The sequence below is a fragment of the Pyrus communis genome, chromosome 17, assembly GCF_963583255.1.
Source record: "Pyrus communis chromosome 17, drPyrComm1.1, whole genome shotgun sequence".
Classification (NCBI taxonomy): Eukaryota; Viridiplantae; Streptophyta; class Magnoliopsida; order Rosales; family Rosaceae; genus Pyrus; species Pyrus communis.
In genome coordinates this window covers 16311034-16338476 of record NC_084819.1, presented here as the reverse complement: position 1 = coordinate 16338476, position 27443 = coordinate 16311034, and the positions used below count along the sequence as shown (strand labels likewise).

At 36.9% G+C, this 27443-nt stretch overlaps 2 protein-coding genes across 2 annotated transcripts; both read right to left on the bottom strand.

Moving 5' to 3' along the window:
- Positions 1–5073: 5073 nt before the first annotated feature.
- Positions 5074–8311, bottom strand: LOC137723348 (protein trichome birefringence-like 35). The gene is made up of 6 exons (XM_068462516.1): positions 7880–8311; positions 7459–7738; positions 6560–6731; positions 6131–6327; positions 5875–6024; positions 5074–5594 (listed from the first exon to the last, which is right to left on the bottom strand). Exons 1-6 carry the CDS (start codon positions 8088–8090, stop codon positions 5264–5266), a joined length of 1341 nt encoding a protein of 446 aa, XP_068318617.1. The 5' UTR covers positions 8091–8311; the 3' UTR covers positions 5074–5263.
- Positions 8312–23481: 15170 nt separating this feature from the next.
- LOC137723401 (abscisic acid receptor PYL4-like) lies at positions 23482–25331 on the bottom strand. The gene is made up of 2 exons (XM_068462594.1): positions 24531–25331; positions 23482–23763 (listed from the first exon to the last, which is right to left on the bottom strand). The coding sequence occupies exons 1-2, from the start codon at positions 25199–25201 to the stop codon at positions 23745–23747; spliced, it is 690 nt and encodes a 229-aa protein (XP_068318695.1). The 5' UTR covers positions 25202–25331; the 3' UTR covers positions 23482–23744.
- Positions 25332–27443: the final 2112 nt, after the last annotated feature.

Sequence of the window (27443 nt, the reverse complement as noted above, 5' to 3'; positions counted from 1 at the left end):
AGGAATTGACAACCGGACCGTGCCATACTGTTGAACCACGCTATCTTCAATTCGATGGTTTGTCTTTTGGACCGCTGCATTCGCTCGTCACCACTCATATGGCCATGACAAAGTCAAATGCCCTATAAATCTTACTTTGACTTAAAGCAAGTTTCAATTCTTGTTAAACATAAAGCCCTTAGAATTAAGAACATGCCAAATCAAAATAGCGATATTAGTGACTACGTATTTCAAGATGGGTGCATACAAACAAAATGTTAAGAAAAGTCGCTCGTTTACTAAAAATAGTCATTTCACATGTTAGGACGTAAATAATTGCTTTTCTAACACTATACCCAACATTTTACAATATAAATATTTGGTAAGATTACCTAATCATTTGGATAGTCCGATCACATAAAAGTAAAAATGCATTCAACTCTTTTTTATTTTTTGTAATTTTATTACAAGCGATATTTTACATAACCTATTAATAGGAAATAGTTTGAACCCCAAATACAGTTAATTAAACAAAGAAACCAAAACTATTAAAGGAATCTACCACTTGCAAAACACACTCAATTTCGATCACACTAGAACACACAATGATTTTGCCTTCAGCAACCCTACCTAAGAATATTTCTTTCTTACATGCTTTGCGAGTTTGGTTACTGGTTAGGGAGGCAGATTCTTTGCCCTTCCACTTCCTGTGTCATTCCGTGCCTTTCTATTTGTATGGTTACAGTTAAGCCACGTCAACATTTTATATCACTATTCATTTTTGTCTTATTATCTCTATAAAAAAATATAAAATGTTAATATTACTTAACCGTGATCACACAAAACAGGAGGGTACGAAAAGTGAGAGGGCAGAGAATCTGCCTCCACTGGTTAGTTGGATTTGGAGGTTGGGACTTGACCACTTGGCTACTAGATTTGGCACCTGTTTTTGGGTTTTATCAACGTCCCCTTTGTGCGCTAGATTCTACACACACATGCGACACTGGTAATTATGCTAGTTTTCTTCTAAGCACTTCCTCATCCCTTTTCTAATGCGATACAACTGAAAAGAAACCTCTCACCTTCTGGTTTTTGAACGGAAGCTGTTACATCAAAACTTGTTTTTCTTTCTAATTTGAGCTAATTAAACCCTTGTCACCACGTGTCCCACTGTCATCCTTATTATATCATCATTAACTTACTATTTTTTAAGCAAATTGCAAGAATCTGCAGCTAATTAAGTTAGAAATATTCCCTCTCGTTATAAAGGTTTTCTTAAACAAATCAATCGGCCCGTACGATTGTCGGTAAAATGATGAGTTTTGCGCGAGTGAGATTGCAGGGCCAGTATTAGTGTGATGAAAACGGTGGTGGTGGTGGCCATCTCAGGAGGACCATTGATCGCTGTCAATGTGGGAAACTGGGGGACCATGTAGATCCATCTCATGATCTAGCTAACAGAATTAGATTCGTGTTCTTATTGAGTTAACACGATTGAAAAAGTCACTTACAAGCCACCTACAGGTGTTTTACGCACAATCATTAAGAAAACACATACTCATTCATGTTACCGCGATTGTTAGTACATAGTTGATGCTAATTCTCCATGTAATGGCATTGCTTATTCTCCATAAATAAAAAGTTAGGCTTTTTACCTATGACAGCCAATTTTGTTATAGAAAATTTCCATTACTGCTTTTCATAGAGGTGTGAGCCGTGTCTTATTCCAATACGGCTACCATTCCTGAAGCAGCTATTGAGCACCGCTTTAGTAAGTTAATATCTAACCAACTAACAAGATACTAATCTATATCTTAGTAAGTCATTGTCTCACTAACTAGCTAATCAGATATAAGTTATACTAACGATTAAGTACTGACAAGTGATTGAACAACTTGTAATCTGAAAACATTCATTTGCATCAAAGGTTGACAATTGGACTAAAAGTGTGACTGATTTAACTGTACCATTTTTCTTCCCTAAACATGATAAACGAGTCAAATTTGATAACAATTCAACTATAGGGGATTTAAGTTTTTAATCAAGCGTGATTAAACCTAACAAAACTTGTTAATTCTATGCGTGCAGTCGACAAGTCAAGTGGCACACGTTGGAAGCACCCAGAGAGAGAGAGTGTGATAGTAGGACAATCTTTTGCTGGATCCCGTAAAAAGTGATATCTTCTTTTCTTCCACGGCGGAACGGACAAACCAAGTGCCCCCCAACCCCAATGAGTCAAATAGTCAAACCACGAAATCAGGGTGCATAAATGTGATCATCATAACGCGGCCCCAGACCCGCAAGATTTCTGTTGCCGCCCATTCACAAGACGCATATCTTTCTTTCTTGGTACAAAATATTTAAGTAACCGCAAGAGTTAGTCTAGTGCAAAGCGAGAAAAGAGTTAGGGTTCAATCGAGTTTGAATTTTCACGAATGTGTTCTTTGAAGCCATAGTTCTGTTTTGGTGCTCTTGATTTGAAACCAAAAGTACGTTACTGCTTCATGTGAATACTCAGTTCGTATGGAAACGAGAGTTATCTGTTATTAGTGTTTGGTGGAAAACTGCCAATATTTAAACTATATAATTGTATACAGTGTTCTTGTCCTGGCGTGAGTAATGCAGCCAACGGCATAACCGGATCAGGCGCCCTATCTTGATGTCAAGTGATGAACGTGGGATGTTAATGGCTCGACAGATGTTGCCTCTGGCTCTGCATGCAATGCGATGCAATCATGCAGTGGTAAATGGTAATGGCAAATACAGATTTCAGGTAAATGTATATGATTCCCTAATATATAGACACTGATGAGCTGTGTACTAACATCATATTAAAGATACTGAGTACAAGATGAGCTGTACCCAACTTCACGAGAATTCTACTACGTTTCGATGATAAGCTACTGAAATTCGCTAGAATTAATACATACTGAAGTAAAAGAGGGTCAAGATTTTTTTTCTTGTTAGGTTAAAATAGTCTAAATAATTCGACGATCGTAAACCGATGGATACCATGCTCTGGTGTAAAGTAGAAAAAATCTCTAAATCATAATAGTTTTCAAGTTTTACAGGGTGTAAAGACGTATTAAGTACGAACATCTGTACACGACTAATTAGCTTATGTATGAGACTAATCAAATTGTGGCATAAACCCATGAAGTGGCGCTACGCCACAAACGAACCAAGTGTATCACTCATTAGTGTTAACAATTTATGTTGAATTTTTAAACAACTTGTATGTAAGTGGTATCATCCTGCTTCAAATCCGCATAGTTTAGCAGACCCTTTTAATGAAAAATTGCATTCTGATTTCTTCTCAGTCCAACTCGTCTTCAATTTAATTCCTCCTCATCACAAATTATAGACGAAAGGCCATTAAATTATTGTATACACAAATATCAAATCTACCAATATGTATATTTTACGAGTGAGTATCTGTATGAGATTGATTATGAAAATATTCTCATTATTCAAAATGAACAATTAATTAATTGAGTTTGAAACCCTTCATAAAGCCATTGCACACATCTGACTCTCTACTTTGGGAATCGTTCCATCTTTCGCTCAACACAAAGTTGCTCAGAGTCAGTGCTCCTGCTTATCAAATATTAAGAGCTCCCCTTATCATCATGTTACTGATTTCACGCTCTCGTTTTCTTAATTTGCATTTTTTTTCTATTTTTGTCCCCCAATCTTCTCACTGAATTATTGTTCGGGCCCAAAATAATATTGTTGGGCCGAGCAGCGGGTTGTGCTCGGCCCAGGGTTGTCAAGTGCTATGGGCCGAGTGATAAATCCCGGGCCAGTTGGCAGGGCCAATCGAGTCCTATCCTAAGAATTAGCCCAGATAAACAGAAAGGGCCAAGGAAGTCCTGGTGCGACCAGGATTCCCGGCCGGCAGAGAATAAAGCCTCGAAAAAGGGGAAAATTCAAAGTCCTAGTGGGAGTAGGTTTGTTCGAGGTAGAGTTGAAACGGGATAAGGACTCTCAATCCAGATAAGGATGCAATTTGGTTTCAAGGAATGGGGTGCTATAAATACAAGAAATCATGCAACAAGAAAGCCCCCTTCGATTCAGCATACAATTGCCCTGCGCAAAACCTCTCAAATACCTTGAGATTTTTTCCTTTTCTTTTTCTGCTGATACACCTTAAGTTTGGATAAACAGCACTGTGGAGGCACCCGGCGAGCACCTTCAGTTTGGATAAACAACACTGCTGCCGCAGAATCAGCCGACTGAGAAGCACCTTCAGTTTGGATAAACAGCACTGCGTCGAGGCTGACCGGTTACCTATCTAAGTCTCGATCGAGAAGGGTTTTCGAACCCTTGTTGGTAGAGGCCACCTTGCTAGCCTTCTCGGCGTAGTCAGGTGTTACGAATTGCGTTACTCGGCGTACTGGACGCCGAGTGATTTTATGATTGGATACTCGCAAGTAAGTTTCAGGGTTCGACATTCCGACGGCCGAACTACATTTACCATCAAGACATACATCACATTTGAGTACCTGTGCCCATATAGTTTGGTCTCAATTCGACGTGCTTATACTCTTACGAATATAATCACAGTGACCGAATCGGGCTTCGACGATTTGTGAACTTCGCAGAATTAGTAGCCTTGTCTTCAGGCTATAGAACCCAGAGACCGAGAGTGTTCCTTCCTCGGTCGCAATCGCAAGATAGAGAAGTCAACGACGCGCTCAACGCGACATCAACGAATTTTACTCCTCGACCAAGCTCGGCCGACAAGTTGGCACGCCCCGCATTCAACCGAAGGACGTAATTAGCTTATTAGTTACTCGGCCTACGCGCCACGTAGGTTTTGTAATTTTTAGAGTCAACAATTATTCAATCCAAACAAACGCTAGAGGCAAAAGAACAAAATGGAAGTGCGAAAATTATGTCCCGTATTGATGCAAGAAAAGATTCGGTAATGTATAGTTGCTAAAATTGCAACCTTTTGTTTTGGGCTTATGGGTCTTAAACTTATATGAATTGGGCAGAAACCCAACGCAGAGATATAAGAGTAGTAGTTCATAAATGAACTCATGATATTGACAGGAAATAACAAAAATTAAGCTCATAATTCCCAGCAAGCATGGATCTAATATTGCAAGAACAGGGGATATACAAGTTGAATACTAGCACTGTACATTCAATGAATCGAACTGTGTAACAACGGCATTAACGGTTGCTGGTCCGGTTCGTAATGCACATGAGCTGAGAAAACAAGGCAACCTGTTGTATAAAACCACTAAGAATGCCTTGAAAAAAATTGTACATTTGCTTACAAGAATTGGAACAGCAACTCGTTCCATACATCGGGTACACCAGGCAAGCACCAGTGTATGCAATCGGAGTAACTCGTGGGATTAGACAATTGCTCAGGCCGCAGTGGCTCCCAGAATTTGCGGTAGATGGAAGGGTGGCCATCTTTCCGGTACTCCGATAATTGAGTAATGTTGATAACAGAAACCTTCGAACTCAACTTGCTGAGGACCTTCTCCATCATGCTCATGGTGGGCAGGTCAGAACCACTTCCCCAGTAGCCCTCCGAGTCAATGGGGGATTTCTCACTGTAACAATTACCTTCACTTTCGGGTTTCCACTCTCTACTCCTAAAAGTTCAGGAAATTCCATATTAGATACATACAGGTAATATATGAAATTTCCAAAAATGATAAAACTAGAACGACATTAATACCATGATTTTGTATACACAGTTCATATTTGTGGTTTACCGAAATAAAAATGTCATTAACTGGACAATGCTGGTCCGCAGCGTGAGGATACAGATGTAACTGAATTTTCGGATACTTTTCCAAAATCTGAAATCTTCAGAGAAATAACAGCCAAAGCGGTAGATAAAAGAATATTGTAGAAGAGCAAGGTGCAAACCAGAGATGCGTAGGAGACGTTGTAACAAAGAAGACCCGCTTCTTGAGGGGATTGACCTTGGAAGCCCAGTCTGCCCAAGCCCCCATGGCCAACTCCATGGCTCCAAGGCCGTCTACTTCTTCACAAACACTGTTTGCTTCAGCGCTCCATCTGTATGAATTCAAAGTCTGATCAATTTGGATACCAATTCATTATGTTTTTATATAACTCAGTTCTTTCTAAACCGAAATCTGGATGGTATTGCGATTATACTCACAACAGCTTAACTGGGCCTTGTCTCCACCAAAGGTAGGAATTGAATATCAGTATATCAGCATCCTCCCATATTGATGCATGCTTAAGAACTGAATCTGGTCGGATTATCCTATCAGATGTTCGGTGATTCACCGGGTCATCAGAATTAGATTCTACAAGAAGCGGAGCCCAGAGAAATTCCACAGTAGCATTATATTCCTGGAAATTACACAAATGGAATTTATGCACCCACCTACTACAAGGAACCGCACCCAAAAATTTCACGTATGTTCTAGTTTCATGACGACACTTATTACCAACATTCAATTGTTTCCTAAAGAACATTCCATGATCTAAACTAAAAAGATTTCTCTTAGTCACAAAAGAGCAGCCTAATGCATTATACATAGTTGCACCAAGGCCCCATCTTCTAATAGGAAATCATGTTTACCTCTGCTTGGAAAATGGTTAGGTCAGCATTTGGCGACATTGATCTCTTATCTGCGGGAATCACAGACTGCAACAAACAGACCATCGATATCCACTGCCCTCTGTTTAGTGAATCCCCTACAAACATCAGCCTTTTGCCTCTCAATTTCTCCCACATTTCAGTCACATTCCATCTATACAGAAAAAGAAAACAATCTATCAATAAAACCAAACATAATTGTTCTAAAAATCCCTGCCTAGCGCCTAGGCGGCACTAGGTGGCTGGTCACCATCTCGATTAATGCCTAGGCGTTTGAAAATTAAGAAAGGGCACCTAGACCTGCTAACGCGCCCTCTAGACCAGCTAGGCACCCGCCTAGCTCGCCCAGACGATGACTTTCATTTTGTATTTTATTTTTTTAATAAATTGTAAGAGACTTGTTGAATACTTAAATCAACACACACTATGTGCTTGTTCCCATGTTTTCATTATGTTCCAATACTTCATAATATATATGTTATTCTATTTTGTATTTTATGATGAAACATATATTTTAAGTATAAACAGACACTTATTTACACGAAATTTAATAGAGTTACTTAAATCCGCCTAATCCACCTAGGCCCCTAGGCACTAGCCCCTAGCCCACCACCCGATTAGCGCCTGGCGTCTTTTAGAACCTTTTAAAAGGGAAATCAACATTTCCATTCTCAAACAACCGAAAATACCATACTTGTTATACAAGCCAAACTCTAATAAGATCAAAACACATTCCAGTTCATTGATTCGAGTATCTTGAATTAGAAATTGTATTAAACCGACACAGAACTAAATGCTTTTTCCAATCTACTATAGAAAACAATCAAACAGACAATGTGGGATTAGAATTTCCAATCCCAAAGAACCAAACACCTCTTTACCTCTTCAAGTTGCAATTGTGGGGTTGCCATCTCCAGTACTGGTACCCCAAATCAGGCCTCCCATGCTTGTGACAGGCCAACTGGTCCGACATGTAAGGGCACTCCGACTCCTTGTACAGCGGATACGAAGCATTATCAAACACCCATTTGCCGGAAAACACATCACACCTCTCCAAACTCTCTCTCCGCTGACCGTACTCCGGCGTCCTGGCAGTCCACAAAATTTTCTGACCAGTGTACTCTCTGGTGGAGTTGCATGTACTGAATCTATTCAAAACCCCTGAAAATTTACAAAACCAACTTAAACCCACCTCACCAAATCAAAGAAAAAATTTGATCAAGAATTCAGAAAAAAGATTAAAAAAAAATACAGAAACACAAACCCAGAAAGCTTTTTTAGCAGAACCAAACACAGCCTTACCTGGAGCATGATTTTGCGGGGTGAAAAGATTCGGCTTTACAAAAGTGAACGAATCTTGACGGTGAAGAACGAGATCAGGGCTCTCTTGAATTTGCAGAATGCTGCGTTCTCTGTGGAGATTCGAGAACGCTATGAACAGAAACAAGACGAACACCAGAGCAGGAAACTGGGTTTTCTTCTTGCTCCACTTCCACCTCTGCGACGGCTGCATCGCCAAAGATCGAGACTTTTTGCTTCGTTTCGGAAAATTATTTGACCAAATAATTGAAAGAGAGAAAAATCAAAAGGGGGTTCGAATTTGTTCAATCATTATCGTATGAAAAGGGACAGAGACTGTATGAAATGATGGAGTCGTTGTCTGAAGAGTGAGAGGGCGGCAGGTAAGAAGAAGAAGAAGACTGATGATGCAGGTGGAAATAGAAAATTAATTGTTTTAAGATTTTGTTCGCATTTACATAGTACATGATGTCAGCTTATATACTTTAATCAGAATTATGATTATATAATCCTAGTTATCATAGGAAGGAAGGTGATGATATATGATTGGGATTGTTTCATAGGAAGAGATCCCTCCGGATCTCTCCCATCAAATATTAGGGATCTGGATATTCAGGTTCTTAAAATTTGATCTAACAATTATAAATAGGAGTTCTCCTAAAAGTTATAATAATAATAATTGTAGTCATTTGATCAAATTTCAAAAGTCCGGATCTTCGGATCTCTAGGACTTGGTGGAAGAGATCCAGAGGGATCCCTTCCCGTTTTTATATAGTTTGCAAGCCAGAAACCATGCTAAGAGAAATTTTCAAACTAGCAATAGCCCAAAAAAACAAAAAAACAAAGGTTTTCAACGAGAAACCAAATTTGACAGTACCTTCTAATTTTTTAATTAATTATTAAATTCTTTTTATTAAACTTTTATTGGTTTAAAGCTTGTTTTTTTGTTTCTTTTCATTACCAATGCAATGTTTAAATATTTTTATACATTTTAATCCATTTTCGTTCATTACTAATGCAAAGAAAATAAATATGAATTTTTATTTTATGTTTAAAATTGACATATCAGGTGGAAATAATTTAAAAGATGTCAGATTCAAATTTTATGATTTTAACATATCACCGAAAATGATTACTCTCTCAATTTCATATCACATGATTTAAGAGATATAAAGAGCGAAATATACCAAGAAGTCTAGTGGAAGCCAAATTTCAAGTTAGGGTGAAATCCTTTAGCTTTGTACATGAAATAAGTAATGTACATGACAGCACAAAAGGTCAAGTTTGAGTGAAACCCTTTGGCTTTGCTAGGCTTTGGACATTAAAATCTACATTGTTAAGAAACCCCATAAATGCCTTAATCTTTCTTTGTTAAGTACACCAACCATGTTAATTGTCATGCAATTTAAAGCCACGTCATACTTTCATTTAAAACCCAAGTCGATATGTTTAACCTAACCGTTTTACTAGTAGATTCTATCATACAACTAGTCAATTGATATGACATATAGCGAGATGACAATGTATTCCTACGGCGCTCAAGGACCTGTTCTATATTTACATTTTGAGGGGTGACCATTCGAATATGGAACATCTTTCAATATTGAATAGGAATTCATATCTGGAACATCTTTCAATATTGAGTGGAAAGAGATATCGTTAAACTGACAAATATTAGATAATCATAAACTTATTTAAGCATACAACAAAATATGTACAAACAAAATTAAATACAGAGTTTCAATAAAAAAAATAGATATAGAGAACCGCTAAAGAGACACTAAACCGTGATGTGTTTTGTATCTCAATTTTCAAAATCAATTATTAACCAACACATGATCAATTGTACCTATGATGAACTAATATCGTCAAAAAACGTGAAATTGCTAGTAATGTCCCATATTGATACGTCTGGTGAGTGGGTGACATGCTAACAAAAAACAGTTTGGACCTCCAACCTATATGACCACGTCTTTAGAGCAATCTGATAAACCCTAAACATCTCAACGTCTTTCAAATTTTCAATATCCCAACTGGGAAATCTGGGCTCTCAAAAGATCCCCCACTTTCAATCATTGCCAAAAACAAAAATCATAATTAATTAATCGAAAATTTAATTGCAAAGTCAAATAAGTAGTTCTATCTCCAGTAGAATAAAAACAGTTCTATCTAACGTCTACCTAAATTTGTATCCAAAAAATAACTTCTACTTCTTCTATCAAAAACTACTAAAGGATTTTTCAGTATACTATGAGATCTTTCATATTTCGAGAGTTACAAATAAAATAACCGACATCTAATGACTAAAACTTTAAAATATAAAATATTTCGAAACACGATAGAATCTTGGTATTTAGAAACCCTACATACAAGACATTCATTTGGTCCCTTCTCCACCAAAGATACGAATTAAGAACAAGAAAGTCAGCGTCCGTCCAGTGCCTTGCATGTTTTTCAATTGCCTGCGCTCTTACAATCCGATCTGGCTATCAATCGGTGGTTTACTGGGTTGATTCCACAAGCAATGGGGCCCAGTAGAACTCAACTGTGGCATTGCATTCCTTAATTTAATCACACTGATTAAACAAAGATTAGTTGGTTTAATCAGAATTATAATATATGGCTATGAAACAAGGAAACATGAGAAGCTAAGGATTCTGACAGCCGAAGATTCTGCTTCTTTGTTAATCTATTTCGAAGTTCGTGAAATACATGCAATGGAAATGTTATCTTATTTGGACTTTGGCTAGTAGTGTGTATTCTTCTGCAATAATATGTTATGTTTTCAGTTGAATCGTGTTTGAATACGTGTTCATGATCAACATTTTAATCACATATTACGTCAAGGTTTCGTGTGGGTAAGGGCGGAGCCAAAACAATTTTTATGAATAGGCTGGCTAAAATAATTACCATAAAGTAAAATAAATTTTTTCTTACCTACATGAAATTATATTATAATACATGAATATAAAACTTTGAAATTTGAAATAATAATCCAAACTAACAAAACAAATAATATAATTTCATTTTTTTCTTAAAAAGTATTGCATTAATTACATATTAAGTTAGATTTTTTATTAGAATTGGGTGGGGTGTATATAAGTATAACAGGTTAATTACATAAGCTATTAGCAGGAGTTCAAACTAAAGCTTCCTAGGCTAAAGCCCACCTTAGTCGTGGGTGTACCTCTGCTATTGAATATGGACAATTTTTAACGGTCGATAGAATGCCTATATGATCATAAATAATAAATCATTTTTTTTTAGTACATCGATATTTTTACATTAAAAGGAGAAGGAGTTCGGCTAAACTATACAATATGCAATTTAATTTGGTATCGAATTCGTCATCTATGAGATTTGAACATAAAACATCTCACTTCTAAGTGAAAATGAATACTACCAAAAGCACAAACATGCGCTGGGCGCACCCCAATCTCTTGAAGCATGTTGGTTTTGTGCTAATTCACAATCCAGTTTGTACTGGGTTCGAGACTAACGGCCAATCCAATCCAATTAAGAGATTTTTTTTTTCTTAGAATAAGAAAAAGTCTTTAATTGAATTATATTCCCCAATTTTATTTTTGTGGTGTTGTTTCTCAATAGTAGTCAAAATGACGAGAGAATCTTCAATGTGCCCAGAACACGGGGTATTTCTATAGAAGTAGTAAGATTCTTGTGTTAAAAAATTAATAACATAAAAATAAAATTTCCCGCCACTTACATAATAACACATATGATGTACCACTTGTATTACGGGCACAAAGAAAAATTTCTCCAAGATGACACCCAAGCTCAAGAAATTGAATGGAGAGCTACATTTAATTATTGTAGGTATGTAAAAAATGTGAGGAAATTTTAATTTGGCAGTTGAAACAGCTTTTTAGATATGATTATTGAGAACATAATCTTCTCAAGGTTTGGATTTAAATAATTCATTTCTTGGTTTATCGTTTTCGGAGCAATGGGTGCTTTTACAGGACCAAATAGGGTCTAAGTTTCAAACCTTATGAAACTAATCCAAGAATTAGACACTATTTATAAAACTTGACCAATAAGTAGACACTATTTATGAAACTAGATCAATAAGTAGACACTATTTATGAAATTAGACCAATAAGTAAACATTATTATGAAACGAAAGGCATTATTTCTGAAACTAAACCAATAGGTAGAAACTATTTATGAAATTGAACTATACACTATTTATGAAACTGGACCAAGAACTAGACACTATATATTAAACATGATCAAGAATTAGGCACTATTTATGAAAGTGGACCAATAACTACGTACTGTTTATGAAATTGGACCAACAAAGAGACATTATTTATGAAACTGTACAAATTACCATACATCATTTATGAAATTGGACTCAATAACTAGGCATTATGTATGAAACATGACCAAGAACTAGACACTATTTGTGAAAGTAGTCTAAGAACTAGTTTTCAGTTTCATAAATAGTGTCTGTGATAGACGCACGGGTCCGTGCTTCATGTCTTTCTTTTTAAATTTTCTTAACATTAAAATTGTGACATTTTCAATAAAAATTTAAGTTCTTTTGTCATTTTTATTAAAATTTAAGGGCTTTTCATTAATATTGAATTCTTTTTCATTAATAAAGTTATAGCATTGGTTTTTATTAAACGACTTTTTAGCCAAAATGGTCTTTGACATTTGTATAACACATCAATTTAGTCCATGAGATTGAAAATCAATAGAAATGGTCCCTGTAATTGTCCACCATCCATTATTTTGGTCATTCTGTTAAAAACTCCGTTAAGTGTCTCGGAGCTCTTGGCCGGAAGTTTGGGCAATTTTCAAAGCTTTGTAACTCAATCGTTTATTAACCAAATTCGACCCATAATATATCAAAATGAAGATAGGAAAGTGTAGAATAAGATTATACATATTTGGAAACTCAATGGTTGCTGGAGATGGCCGAAAAATAGCCTGAAAGGTGACTGGTCTGCGAAAAAACTGGAAAACTCGTCAGAAACTGGGTAAACTTTAAACGTTCATAACTTTTTTAATACACAACGAAGCAGAATACGAAGCCTTATTAGCAGCCTTTGCTGGCAAAAGACTTAGCAGTGGAGAAACTTGCAATCCATTTAGATTCTCAGTTGACCAAACCTCAGAAGAACACACGATGAAACATTTAAGGATTGTGCAATACTTGGAGAAGGTCCAAGAATAGCTTACTATGCTTCCTGCTTACACACTTACGCGGGTTCCATAAGCAGTTCGAAGTCTCAAGCAATCGCCGAACAAGACCTCGCAGGTTGAGGATTATTTCAGTTGTTCAGTTTTCTTCAGCTGGACTCACGATAACGACTTCCATACTTTCCAGTGCGAGAGGGTAAACCAATCCCCTGACACCTATCTAGGTAAGCTCTTCAGTGCGAGAGAGTAAACTAATTGCACTTCAATGCAAGAGGGTAAACCAATTACTCGACACCCATATGAGTCTGCTATCTAGTGCGAGAGTATAAACTAATTACTTTCTAGTGCGAGAGGGTAAACTAATTCCCTGACACCCATCCTGGTCTGCTATCCAATGTGAAAGGATAAACTAATTGCTCTCCAGTGCGAGAGGGTAAACCAATTCCTCGACACCTATATGGGTCTGTTATCCAGTGCGAGAGGAGGATAAACTAATTGTTTTCCAGTGTGAGAGGGTAAACTAATTCCTTGACACCCATTCTGGTTTGCTCTCCAGTGTGAAAGGAAAAACTAATTGGTCTCTAGTGCAAGAGGGTAAACCAATTCCCTGACACCCATATGGGTCTGCTCTCCAGTGCGAGAGGATAAACTAATTCCCCAACACCCATTCAAGTCTGATCTCCAGTGCAAGAGGATAAACTAATTTATATCCAATATGAGAGGGTAAACCAATTCCTCGACACCTATATGGGTCTGCTCTCCAGTGCGAGAGGATAAACTAATCCAGTGCGATAAGGTAAACTAATTCCCCGACACCTATCTGGGTTTGCTCTCCAGCAGCCACTTCGCACTCAACAGTTTACTCATCCAACACTTCATCTTCAGTAGCTCCGATCTTGGCAGCTCCATCCTTGATTGCTCCATCTACGGCAGCTGAGAAATCAAACTCAAGCAGTTTCCTTATTCTTGGCAAACAGCCCAGACTTCGCAGCCCAAACCATGGCCTATGCCACGCCATTTCCTTGACCCATGCCGAGCCAACCTTTGGCTTCAGTCAAGCCAAGTAGCATAAGCTGTGGCCCTTGCCCCGTGACAGCACCACCCAAGAAGAAGACAAAGAAAATTAAAATTTTCTTACATCGGTGCGGCGTAGAGCAGAACAAAAAAATCAACGGAAGACAGTTCTTTGCATGGGCAAGCAAAGAAGAGAGTTAGGAGAGGGGGAACAAATATCCTCTAACTTTCTCTCTTTCTTGTAGGGATAAATAATTGCCCTCCGAAATTGATTTAATCTCCTACTTAAGGTAGGCTTAAATAAGCTTCATTGGCGATTTATTTCCCTTTCCTAGAAGAATCTAATTTCAAGTCCAAGTGAGAATCTGCATCAAAGTTGGAGATCTCTACACCTGCTACCCTTTCCTGCAAGCAGGCCAGTAGGTGTGCAGGCATTTGTGAAGCCAAAAATAATCAAAAAAATTATGGAGATGACACATGGACTTTTGGGTGAAAATGACAAAACTACCATCAAGGCACACCGGGATTCCCACACGCAAGCAGCGGACAATAACGGCTCAATCAAGGTCAAAAATGATCAAAATAGGTATTTATTCAAAACCTATTTCATCAATCCTCCCCACAAGGTAACCCCTATTTATTCTCTTCAAATTAGGATTAATTACCAAAATTTTAATTGTTTAATTTTCTAATTGATTGCAAGATATTATTTTGACATAATATCTTACAATTAGAGCCAAAAACCACCATAAGTGGCCGGACCCGTTTTCTCCGAATAAGGGCCGGCCACAACCCTATATATAGCTCCCCATTTCTCCAAAAACCCAAGTCCATTCTTCTCCTAAAATTCTCTAAACATTTTTTCTCTCAAATTCTAACTTTGGCATTGAAGGTTCTTCGGCCAAAACCCCCCCTCCCCCCAGTCATTGTGGGTGCGTGAGGCTCTTGGCCTTGACCTTAGGTATTAATTGTTTTGCAGGTGCAATTTCGTCCAAAAAGAAAAAGACAGAAATTTGTATCCACAATATTGGCTGTAGAAAGTAAGAGTTGATGTACATTTTCTTGTTGTTGTTGGGGATATACACATTCTAATAAATGGTGGCATTCATATTGGAAACTTCTTGAATCCATATATACATATAATTAAAATGCCCCACTCCGTTTCTACAATTTTTTTACTAAACATTTGTGTCTTTCGAAGATTTGATTAAAGCGCTTTGACTAGTGGCCACCTGAGCATTTTAAATTTATTTTAATTATTTTTTTTTCCTAAATGAAAAATGTTATATGTTGATTTCCCACTTAATCTTTTTAGTTAGGCTTTTTAGCCAAAATGGTCAATGAGATTTGCATAACACATCACTTTGGTCTTTGAGATTGAAAATCAATATAAATGGTCTCTGAGATTGTCCATCATCCATTATTTTGGTCCTTCCGTTAAGTGTCTTGTAGCTCTTGGCTGGAAGTTTGGGCAAGTTTCAGAGCTTCGTAACTCAATCGTTTCTTAACCAAATTCGACCTATAAAATATCAAAATGAAGATATGAAAGTTTAGAACAAGATTATACTTATTTGGAAGCCCAATAGTTGCCGAAGATGGCCGGAAAATAGCCTGAAAGGTGACTGGTTAGCGGGAAAATTGGAAAACTCGCCGAAAACTGGGTAAACTTTAAACATTCATAACTTCTTCAATACTCAACGAAATCGAGTGATTTAAAAATGAAAATCATACTTCTCAATTAGAAGAAGATAATGATACCTTTCTCTATGGCTAATTCTCTGTGGTTTGGCTGAAAAATGGCTCGAAAGTAGCTAACTCGAGACCAAGACAGCCACTTTTGAGCCGTTTTCCGGACAAACCATGGCAAGTTAGCTGTCAAGAAAGGTACCATTCTCTTTGTCTCGTCGAGAAGTATGATTTTCGTTTTTAAATTACTCAATTTCATTGAGTATTGAAGAAGTTATGAACGTTTAAAATTTATCCAGTTTCCGGTGAGCTTTCCAATTTTCCCGCGGACTAGTCACATTTCAGGCTATTTTCCGGCCATCTTCAGCAATCATTGGGCTTCCAAATGGTATAATCTTGTTCTACACTTTCCTATCTTCATTTTGATATATTATGGGTCGAATTTGGTTAAAAAACGATGAAGTTATGAAGTTTTGAAAATTGCCCAAACTTTCGGCCAAGAGCTCCGGGACACTTAACGGAGATTTTAACAGAAGGACTAAAATAGTGGATGATGGACAATCTCAGGGACCAAAGTGATGTATTATGCAAATCTCAGAGACCATTTTGGCTAAAAAGCCTTTTAGTTAATTGAGGTTTTTTGGCATGTCAGAATCTATGCACCTTTTTAAGGGATGTTGGATAATTAATAGATATCAACTATTAAATCATCAATATTATCTCTTAATTTTTGAATTTTTAACATTTATTTTTCTATAATAAAACTTCATTGATCACGGAAAAAGCTTACATCTATAGAAAAAATTTAGATAGCCAATCCAACATGATGAAAACACCATGGACGCTACCTTTATCTTGTTGAGTTCTAGTTTGATTGCGTGGTTGGTTGTGTAGTATGCAACAGAAAACAAGTGATTTTAAAATATTGTAGCACAATATAATTTGCTTAAAAGTTGTTAACAAAAGGGATTAGTAGGAATGAGATTAATGTCATTCGGCATGAGATATATGAACGTGAATTTTAAATTGAAACCAAATTTAAATATATTAATTTCTAATTTGAATTGTACTCATGCCATGTTGAAATGTACTAATATGACTTGAAACGTACCGATGCCAAATTGAAACATACCAATGCTGATATGATATGTACCCATGCCAACTTGAAATGTACCAATATATCGTCTAGAAATGTACCCATGCCAAATTGAAAGTACCGATGCTGATACGAAATATACCCATGCCAACTTAAAACGTACCAACACATCGGCTAGAAACATACCAATACTAAATGGAAACATACCCCATATCATCTACTACTAGAATCTATTTTCTAAATGTACCATGGTACGAATACTCAAATCAAGAGGTTTGCATAAAATGAAAATAGAAGGGAAATGAACATGATTCACAAAGGAGGACGGAAGAGTATCGACTGACAGCAAAGAAATGGCACAAAAAGATTGTAGAATAGTCGTGAAAGAAGATGACATATATATATATATATATATATATCACGTTAGAAGCATAAATAAATCAAATTTTGACACACCCCGACCCAGAAAGTCCACTTGGACCCTGAATCGAGCTGTGCTGGCCGACACCTGGAAGGTGACGAAACCATAAAATGTGATAGTGTATAAAAAGTGAATAAATTTGAATCTAAAAGTGTCTAAGTACCAGAGTGCACTACGAGTGGGAGCGAACCCATCTCACACGCGATGTCAGAGCATAAGTAAGGTACAGTAGTATGGGTAAGAATCATACCCACAAAAATATCCATCAATACTAAGATTCGCCACAGATTCTTGTCGATACAAACTCAGCAGCTAAAACCTGGAGGGCACCAAACAGAAGGTGTGAGTAAGCAATAAAACCAAGCTTCCCAAAGTTATTACCTCTCTAAAAGTAATGCCCCTAAATGTAAAACTCGTATCGTTTTCCATAAGACAGTACAACATATATACATATATCCAAACCATACTAAAAAATGACCAAAACCACGGTTTGCCATCAACTCCACCATACATTAATAAGTAGGCCAAATGAACTAAATCAATACAAAGTGATATATCAGTCAGAGTCACCTAAAATGATATGTACAACTTATCCATATCTCATCAATCATGGCTAGCATATAAGTCGGAGTCACCTATAGTGACCTGTACGACTTATCCATATCTCATCAATCCTGGCTAGCATATAAGTCGGAGTCACCTATAGTGACCTGTATGACTTATCCATATCTCATCAATCATGGCTAGCATATAAGTCGGAGTCACCTATAGTGACTTGTACGACTTATCCATATCTCATCAATCCTGGCTAGCAAATAGCTCAATAAGTATACCTGCACACGAGTCGGAACCACCTAAAGTGGTCTGTACGACAGAACTGGGTGTAAATAAATACGCTCAAGTGCTACGATCATGTGAAGACTGGGCGAATAATCGCGGGTCACCTACGAGTCGGAACCACCTAAAGTGGTCTGTACGACAGGACTGTGCACCTACCTTGAAACCAAGGTGAGCGTAAGGTGCGGGAGGTGAACATCACGTGAAGGATTGTGCCCTGGCCACGGGCGGGAGCACTAACACCGGGGTGCAGGTTTATGAGCTCTCAATGCATCTCAATATAACATATGCAACTCATGGCAACTAGTACGACAATATCGAAGTTGCCTAACACATAACTGTAGTCATGCTATAACGCAATCGATTCAACTAGTACCATAAACTCACCTGAACTTACCTGGGTGTCCTGAGTTCACCTTTGCACTTGAAAGCATTCCCAATAATTATATGCAAATAATATACATATTGATATACCATGATGCAATCTAATACTCAACCATGTCGAAACATTCTCAATTATAAACAATACGGTGTGAAGTGTACAATCAATAACGCCCTACTCCCGAACTACATATTTTCAGGGATAGTTATCCATGACGACCCAATTAACACTAATTTAGCTAACTAATTCATAAAACTAAAACGTGCATTTAGCAATTTCCTTCGCATTACTCAATTTCCCAAGCAAGGCTTTTGTCTCAAATATTTTATGGCTGCATCTAACGTCTCGTTAGACTGCCTACGTACCCTAGACAGGGATCAAGCCATTCGTAGTTCATATAGTACTTCAAGCATTCACAATAGTTATATATGAAGGTAATATGCCTAATCAATTTAAAAGTGTCGATAGAACTCTCAATAATATGTACGATAAAAATGAAAAGATGCACTCACCTGGAGTCCACGCTATGATTCTCTAGCGCACGCATCGAGGCGTCCTGAATGATTGGTCCTTGTGACCAATTATCAAATCACATCTCAGAACTCTTATTCGTAGAATATGTAATTCACATAAAACACAACCTCAACGACATTCTAAAATAGTCTGAGACCCATTGACCACAAGTCAACCGTTGATCAAAGATCGACGATAGGGTTTACAACCCTGTATAACTTGACCCGGAAGATCCGCATATCAGATTTCCAATCCGCAACTCCCAACGATCCACAATATGTTTCTAGAATAACATATTAAAATTTCATTACGATCCAACGGTCAGATCTCCGCCAATTGCCTAAAACAAGTGGCCGTGAACATTTATTTTACTAATTTACAAATCCAATTCAGGAAGATCCGTAAGTCGGATTCCCGATCCATAAATTCCTATGATCTTTAAATATTACGTATTATAATGTATCCAATTTTGGTGACGATCCAACGGTCGGATCATCAATTCACATTTCTATCAAGTAACGTATCGTAACGAATTTAGGTTCCAACTATCAACCTACGTCATTCAAATGACAAAAATGAATTCAAGACATTTGACATAGCCTAAAAATAGCATTGGCGGCCTACTGGCCACGCGCCGCCGCGGGTGGCGGTCGGCCGCCCCGACTTGCCGGAAAATCCAACTATTTCCAAAAATTCTCAAACTTCACAGAAATGAAGATCTCAGTGAGTGGAGCAACTTTCATACCTGCCACGAAGTCCAAAAGTGAACGGAAGATGGTCAATTTTGCCCACAAAGCCGGTGGGTGCCTAAAACTTCCCGACGTCGATTCGTCGTCTACGGTGGTCCAACGGGGTCAAGGTTGGTTGGGTTTTGCTCCTGGGATGATGGGCTACAAAGCCCAAGTGGTGGAATCGGCCATCGCTTTGCCAATTTGCCGGAAAATCGAAAAGGGTGGCCGGAGCACCATTGATTTTCGTCAACTTTCGTGGCCTCAAACCGCCCCATACCATGGTTAATCAAGGTGGTTCTTGGGTGGGTTTTGTAGAGGGGAATAAGAGCTTCAATATGGTGGTGGTGGCATCCAAAAACTCCATCGGAGTTGGCCGGAATCGGCCTTGGAAGATGGACCCGCAGTGGGTGCGGGTGGACGGAAACCACCTACTTTTTTTTTTTTTCTTTTTTTTTTTTTTCTTTCCTCCCTCCATTTCTGATTTTTGGGCTTTCCCCACAAAGTGGGGATTTAATTTAAATAAACACTAAACCTTGAATAACCAATTTCAAACGTCCGTAACTATACCGTTATAATCCGGACTCGCAAACGGCTTTCGCCTATACGTTCGTACCAAAGAGTACTACGAGGATATGCTTAAAGAATAAGTCCCACATCTCTCAAGTCGATGGTCAACGGAAGTCAAAGTCTTTGCCTCTAGGGCAATTTCGTAAATTCATGCTTTTAAAATAAAATAAAAACGTAAAATTTGGAACGGGTTGTCACAAATTTGATATGTTTTTAGATTTTTAAAAACATATGTCTACTAGATTCTAGGAGATTTGGATAATTATTAACTAATTGGTACATTATATATATGGCATATTGTGTAATTTTGCATTAAAAAGAAAAGAATTTTAATGAAACACTCATGGTACTGTTCACTTTTAACGTTAAAGACATTTTTACCTTGAAAAGTCACTCATGATACTATTCACTTACATCTTTATTTTGTCATTTTCATTAAAACTAAAGTTTTTTAGGACTTTTCGTTAGTTTTCCTTTTGAAAAAAATGCTACTTATAATATATTTGACGCCTAAAATGTAGGAACATGTTTAATAAAAATTCTAAAAGGTATAGATGTTTAATCTAACAAATAGAACATCGAGGCATTTAAATCTAAACGCCCCTTTATTTAACAAATAAAGATGACTAAACAATTTTTAATTTAATTAATTTTTTTTACACGTATGATCTTCAAATGATGATCGAAAAAATAAACAATTTAAATTATGTAATTTGTATAATAAAAATGCATTAATTGATATGGATGGACAAAGTGGTGTGATCTTAAGGGGGACTATGCATTGTATTGTGTAGTTCTAGTACTAATTACACCGATAACTTTTGTCCAAAACCCTCATACATGTCGCGTTGTATAAGCTATAAGATGTACTTTGGATGAACAATATCAATGTTGTTAGTTGTGGACCCTTAACATGTCTCTCCGAAATATTGACAAGTCAATGTTCTTTTGCCGAACCCATAATGGTAAATTCAGTTTGCTTTAACTTTATTTCATGAGATTTTTAGTGTTCATAAAACACTATACTTCAAAATATTATAGAAGTATGTTGGCCTTCTTTATTAATATATTCTAAAAATAAGACATTATTGTTGTGTTAGGGGATTCATAAACGTTCAAAAAGCAGGTTATCTACTGAGATTATCTCCCACTCAAGATGTCCTAATTTGTTTCAAGACAAGACGGGAAAATAGTGATCGTTCAATGACCCAAATAAACACTATCATAACACGGAAAAGGAAGGCAATCCTTTTTGTACTATTTCCTGAGTAATGTTATTCATATCATATTTTTATATTATATTTTTATATCATTTTACGTGGTATTTGATGTGAACGGTTACATCATTTGAAAAATTTGTAAAACCTAAGAAAAAGAAGAAAAAAAGACTCCACATATACCATAATCATCATTTAATTAACTAGTTTTTTTTAATTATTAATTTATTAAATAATGAACTAAATTTAAAAGTCTATTTAATTTATATAATGTGACTGTCTATATCAGATATTACTTAAAATGCTACAAAAATGTGATACAAATATCATTACTCCTATTTGCTTCAAGCAAAATAATTGTGACATGCGTGTTACATCATGAGTTTTTCAAGGAAGCAGCTGCTGCTAGCCTGCTAGGTCATGATCGAGTGATGATGTGATCTCTCTACCTAGTCAATAATTTCCATGCAAAAAAGCAAAGAAACCATACGACAAGATGAGGTTCAAAGATGTGCGCTTATTTTGTGTGTAGTTAATATCTGACATTTATTATTGACTAATATATATTAATTCTTTTTAATTTTATTATCATAAACTTAACACATTTTAATTAATAATATAAGCTACAAAAAACTATACACAAAATAAGTGTAGAAGATTTGAACTCTACGATACCCTTGATGCACCAGTTTGAAAGAGAGGGAAGCATCCTCCTCATATATGGATTAGGATTCTCTCCCTTCTTCTTTCCATCCACTTCCACTCCCTTCTCTCATATTCTCTATTTTGTTTTTCATTTTCTATAAACAATTAATATAAGATGTTAATATGGCTTAACCGTGACCGTTCAAATAGAAGATGAAAGAGGAAAGAAAAAAAAGGATAGATAATCCTCCTCCCTCGTGTATATACGAAGAGTTAGAGCAGACGGATGGAATGGGTCATATACCGGCTCATACATGGGTAGCGTGAGGGAATTGGAAAAGTAGACAAGAATACCCGAGAGAGAGAGAGAGAGAGAGCCTTGTCTTCCATCCCACTTGCGTACCAACTTGCAAATCAGATTAGACATAATAGTCTCTATTCAAACATATTCAAAACTCAACCATTCACATTTCAGCCACCGATCCATCGACCACCGTCCCCCAACTTGCATTTCTTTAAACGAAAATCATGACAATGAGAGAGAGAGAGAGAGAGAGAGAGAGAGAGAGCAAGTTGCATGCAACTGCTTTGCATGTATCCGGCCTTCCTTTTCTTTTCTTTGGAAGAACAGCTAGCAAATAGAGCTATCAAAAAGTGCAAGTTGCAAGCGAAAGAGGCAGCTAAGCTATTTTATTTGATTCCTGTCACGTTGTTCACCATTTTTTAATGCAAACTTTTCCTACATGCTTTCGTTCTACTCGATTATCGATACCATCCATACAAGACGACAATATATATATATATATGCCTTCATATTCTCTCCTGTTTTTCTTGGTTTTCTTAGAAACGTTTCTCTGTCATTTTCTACTTGATCGTGATTACCGGGGGAAAAATAAAACACTGAGAGATAAATAGCCGGCTTCATTTTCAATTTTATTCGCTTTTTTCTCTGCCATTTTCTAGTTATTATTTCTTCAAAATTAATCAGAAACCTATTAGCAGAGAATAAGAAGATGAGCTTCATTTTCTTAGTATTTGAATCTTGATTTTGTGTATAACACTATTATACATTGTACTTAATTACAAATCCTTGTTAATGCATGATTCTTTCTGATCCCGACAATTACGAATGAACACAAGTCCAAAGGAAATTCAAGGCCCAACGAGCATGGAAAGAAGCCAAACACTTTAAGGAGCCCATGGCCTCCGAATGTATTAATAAGATATCAATCTGATTAACAGCTTAATCTACATCATATATGTTTAATCAATACCATCTACATTGCATGTCGCCGAAATCCTAAAAGACGTGCAATTGATTCTTGCGCATTAAACAATGATAAAATTGATATCTCACGGACAAAACACAATTACATCGATACAACGATAAAGTTGATATCTTATGAACTTAATTACAACGATAACAGATAGATTGGTAGCAAACAATTACAATTAACTAAATTACAAAATATAATACACAAACTACATTACTATTACTCTTAACTAATTATGCCAGTGCTGTGACATGCACACATCGGTCGAGTGGTCATGTTCTTGAGAACCTAGCCATGCAGCTAGCTGCCCACTGCCTCAATGGTCGTCAGCAGCACTGCCATTGCCATTACCCATACCAGTCAGAAAAGTTCAACCATCCAAAACATTAGGCAGCAGTAACCATGGCTTTTGCTCTTTTTCAGATCATACATACAAATACAACAATTCATTCTTTAAATTTTAATAATGTGACATGTCTTCTTAGTTGCCATTATAAATTTCCCTAATATTCCAATTAAACGAACAAAATCATAAAAAATAAAAAAATGACTAAATGGTCAAAAATCAAATTTAATTGTTGAATTAATATACCGATAAAATATAATCGAAGATTGACAAATTGAAATAAGAGTAAGATTCTCTCCGCTCTTGACTCGGATTCTTTTCTTCTCCGATCTCCTATTTGAAAGCATATGACTGAGGAAAGTAAGAGAGAAGGGGACTAAATGGGAGGGAATTTGAAATGAAGAATCCTACTCGATTTGAAAAATGATCAATTCAGCCATTGAAATTTGAAAAATTGATCATTTTAGCCAGTTTTTCGACATTAATGGATATCACGCACAGTAATAGCACTGATTAAAGCCATAAACATTGAACCATTGAAGCTGTTTCATCGGATTAAAATCACAAAACGATGGCGGAAAGGCCAAAAAAAGTACAAACACAGATGACTAGCTCATAACCTCGATCATAGACATTCACGATAGTTTTATGAGGCTAATTAATCCGTGCAAGCACGAAAGAAGATGAAGGAGCTAATTAAGCTAGTAGCTAAAGTATGATTAATTCATTTTAATAAATGATTAATATTATCATTACTTGCGTCTTGCTAAATCCTCGGCGGTCTGAGCGAGAGACTGCAGGTTGCAGCGAACAATGGTGTCCACGAACATACACGTGTCATCCTTTGTGTTCCCGAGCGGCACGTCGACAACGTACGACTCCACCACCTCCGTCCCGCCGCCCGCGCGCGACGATGGGTGTAGTGTCGTCACCGACCTGTAGTTCGACAGCCGGTGGTCCCCGCCCACCATGCTGAAGCTGATGACATGGCTTTCGTCGTCAAGGATCTCCAGCCTCTCCGTGCTGCTGTTCGCCGGCAGCCCCGATATCACCTGCACCTCCCGCAGCGTCCCAACGTCGCCGCCGCCCTCGATGACGTGGCAGCTCTTGACGAAGTGTTTGTACGCCTGCGGGTTGTCGAAGCGCCGCACCACCGACCACACGGTGGACACGGGCGCAGCGATCTCCTGAGTCACGGCGGAGCAGGACTGGTTGGGCCCCACCGCGTGCGTGTGGTACCGCGCCACGGCTTCCGGTACTGTGGCCCGCTTCTTACCGTTGTTATTACTATTGTTGTTGAGTAGCAGTGCAGCAGATCCTCCTTCTCTTTGGCTTTGGTACTGCGATGACGCCGTGTTCGATGTAGCCGAGGTGGCGGTGTGGATACGGTGGATCAAGACTGATGATTTGGGCGGGTTGGGAGGCATTTGAGTAATTTCACTCTGGAGCAGATTTAAAGTGGTATAGCTTTTTGGGTTTTGGGTATATATTGTAAATTTGGAGAGCTGCTTCTGCTTTAGAGGGAGGCTCTCTGCCTTGCTCTGCTCTGGCTTCCGGTGAGATCTTAATTCTTAAGGACTCCCTCTTTCTCTCTCTATCACGCACAAAACAGAGAGATGAGTTGGTTGCAAATTTCAAAGCCAAGAATTAGTGAATATAAAATTGGAGAAAGTTCATGTGGGGGATTATAATTTATAAAATAGAAACAAGTTGGTCCTAGAAGCCAAAAAGGAAAAGGAATAAATAAAGGAAAAAATAAACGCAAGTGGATCGGGTTGAAATTAGGCTGTGCAATCTGCACTTATTATTATTATTATTTTTACCTGTCATATATCTTGCGTTAATTATTATCTTTTAATTTTTTTTGAATCAGGTTAAAAATTGAAATAATATGTGAAAAGTAAAATAAAATATGTAAATAGCGTCATTATAATATTAACCTAAAGTAATACTAAAGAGATCGAAATTTTAAATTATATTTATAAATCATATAATGTATCATCGATAAAAAATAAATATGTTAATTAATATATACATAATATTTTAAATATCAACAAATACTTCGTATAGTTTGCAATATCATTTAAATAAATAATTTTTCTAACGGTACTCGGTTTTCGTAACAGTCATGTACTTTTTTCTTTTAATAAATAAACCACACAAGTTGATGGTTACAAGTTGACCCTCCTAAAAAAGAACGCGGGGATTTAATTATGTTATCATGTCATTTAAATATCATTACCAACTCATGATTTGATTAATTTAAGGTTCCATTTGGTATGCAGACATGACGAAACAGAATGAAATGGAACGGAACAAAGGTTTCGTGTTATAATTTTTATTTTAAAATTTTTTACTTTTGTGTTCCACGGGGTGGAACGCGTTGCTCTAGAGGGAGGTGGAACGAAAATTTAACCAAAATTCGTTCTGTAGGATAGCGCGTCCCATTATCTTTAACACATCAAACGTGGAATGAGTGCGTTCCGTTCCACTTCGTTTCATCCCATTTCACGTACCAAACGGTATCCTAAGATTTATTATAGTTGAAATTTATAAGGTTGTTGGAGATATTTTTAGAGTGTCGAGAACATAATCTAGTACAACAATGTAATAATATAATTAGTAAGAAATTTAAAAAATAATTTTTCAACTAATAGTATTGTGACATTTGGTGCATTAAACCTTGTTCCCGGCACACTTAAGTTTTTCTCAAAGTTGTTGGGCCTCACAGCTTCAAGCCTTCAAGATTGGCACGCTCTAACAATAAGAACATGTTTACTTAATAGAAATTGAAAAGTGAAAAATAAGAAAATTTAGAAACAGAGAAAGTACTAAAAAAAAAAAAATTGAATCAACTAGCTTCATAGTTGCTCTGATTCCTGAAATTTAGGTATTTGAAAATGAATATTAAGGGGAGTTTTTTTCTTTTTTTTTCGAGAAAATGAGGGGAGCTAATATTAAGGAGAGTTTATAAGTGAATTGATTCTCAAACATATTTTTCTCATACTTATAAGATCGACTATTCTCTTTATCAGTTTAGTTCACTGTTTTGAAATATCAAATTGTGGATTGTTATGTACAAACTACATTATTTTTATTGTGGATGTTTTTATAAACGCACACATAGTTAAAGTCAGAAATCAAAATAATTTAAATAACCAAGTGTTATTGTATACAAGAACAATTTGGAATCAAAATAATTTTAATACTCATTTCATTCAAAAAAGCTATGAACTGAAATGAAGGAAAATTATTTCAATACTCATCTTTTCTCCTTCTGCATACCGTATTAATTTCATCTCTTATTTTTTCCTCAATACAGATGCTAAAAATAAAAATAAAAACGTATAAAATAAAAAGTGTGAAAATCCTTTACCTCTTGCAAATATCGCATCACAAAGCATATAGAGATGATTTATTAAGCAAGAAATTGGTCACGGAGATGGGACTCAAGTCTCACTCTCACATGCAACAGAAGCTTCATCATATATGACATTTTTGCATGGTGGTGTTTGTCTCAAGTGCTAAGAACATGAGGGTCCATAGGGTACCGGCCGGACCACCGGTTGGTGCGACAGAGTTTGCTTCAATTTGATGGAATTGGACCATGTATAATTCAAATTCATGACTGCCGGTGGTCCTTTGGATGGAAACTCCACAACCCTAACG

Coding starts and splice junctions, on each gene's coding strand:
- LOC137723348 (XM_068462516.1), bottom strand. CDS start 8,090: ATGCAGCCGTCGCAGAGGTGGAAGTGGAGCAAGAAGAAAACCCAGTTT. Junction 6,328..6,559: donor TAACCATTTTCCAAGCAGAG/GTAAACATGATT, acceptor TGTAATTTCCAG/GAATATAATGCTACTGTGGA. Junction 6,025..6,130: donor CAAGGCCCAGTTAAGCTGTT/GTGAGTATAATC, acceptor GAATTCATACAG/ATGGAGCGCTGAAGCAAACA.
- LOC137723401 (XM_068462594.1), bottom strand. CDS start 25,201: ATGCCTCCCAACCCGCCCAAATCATCAGTCTTGATCCACCGTATCCAC.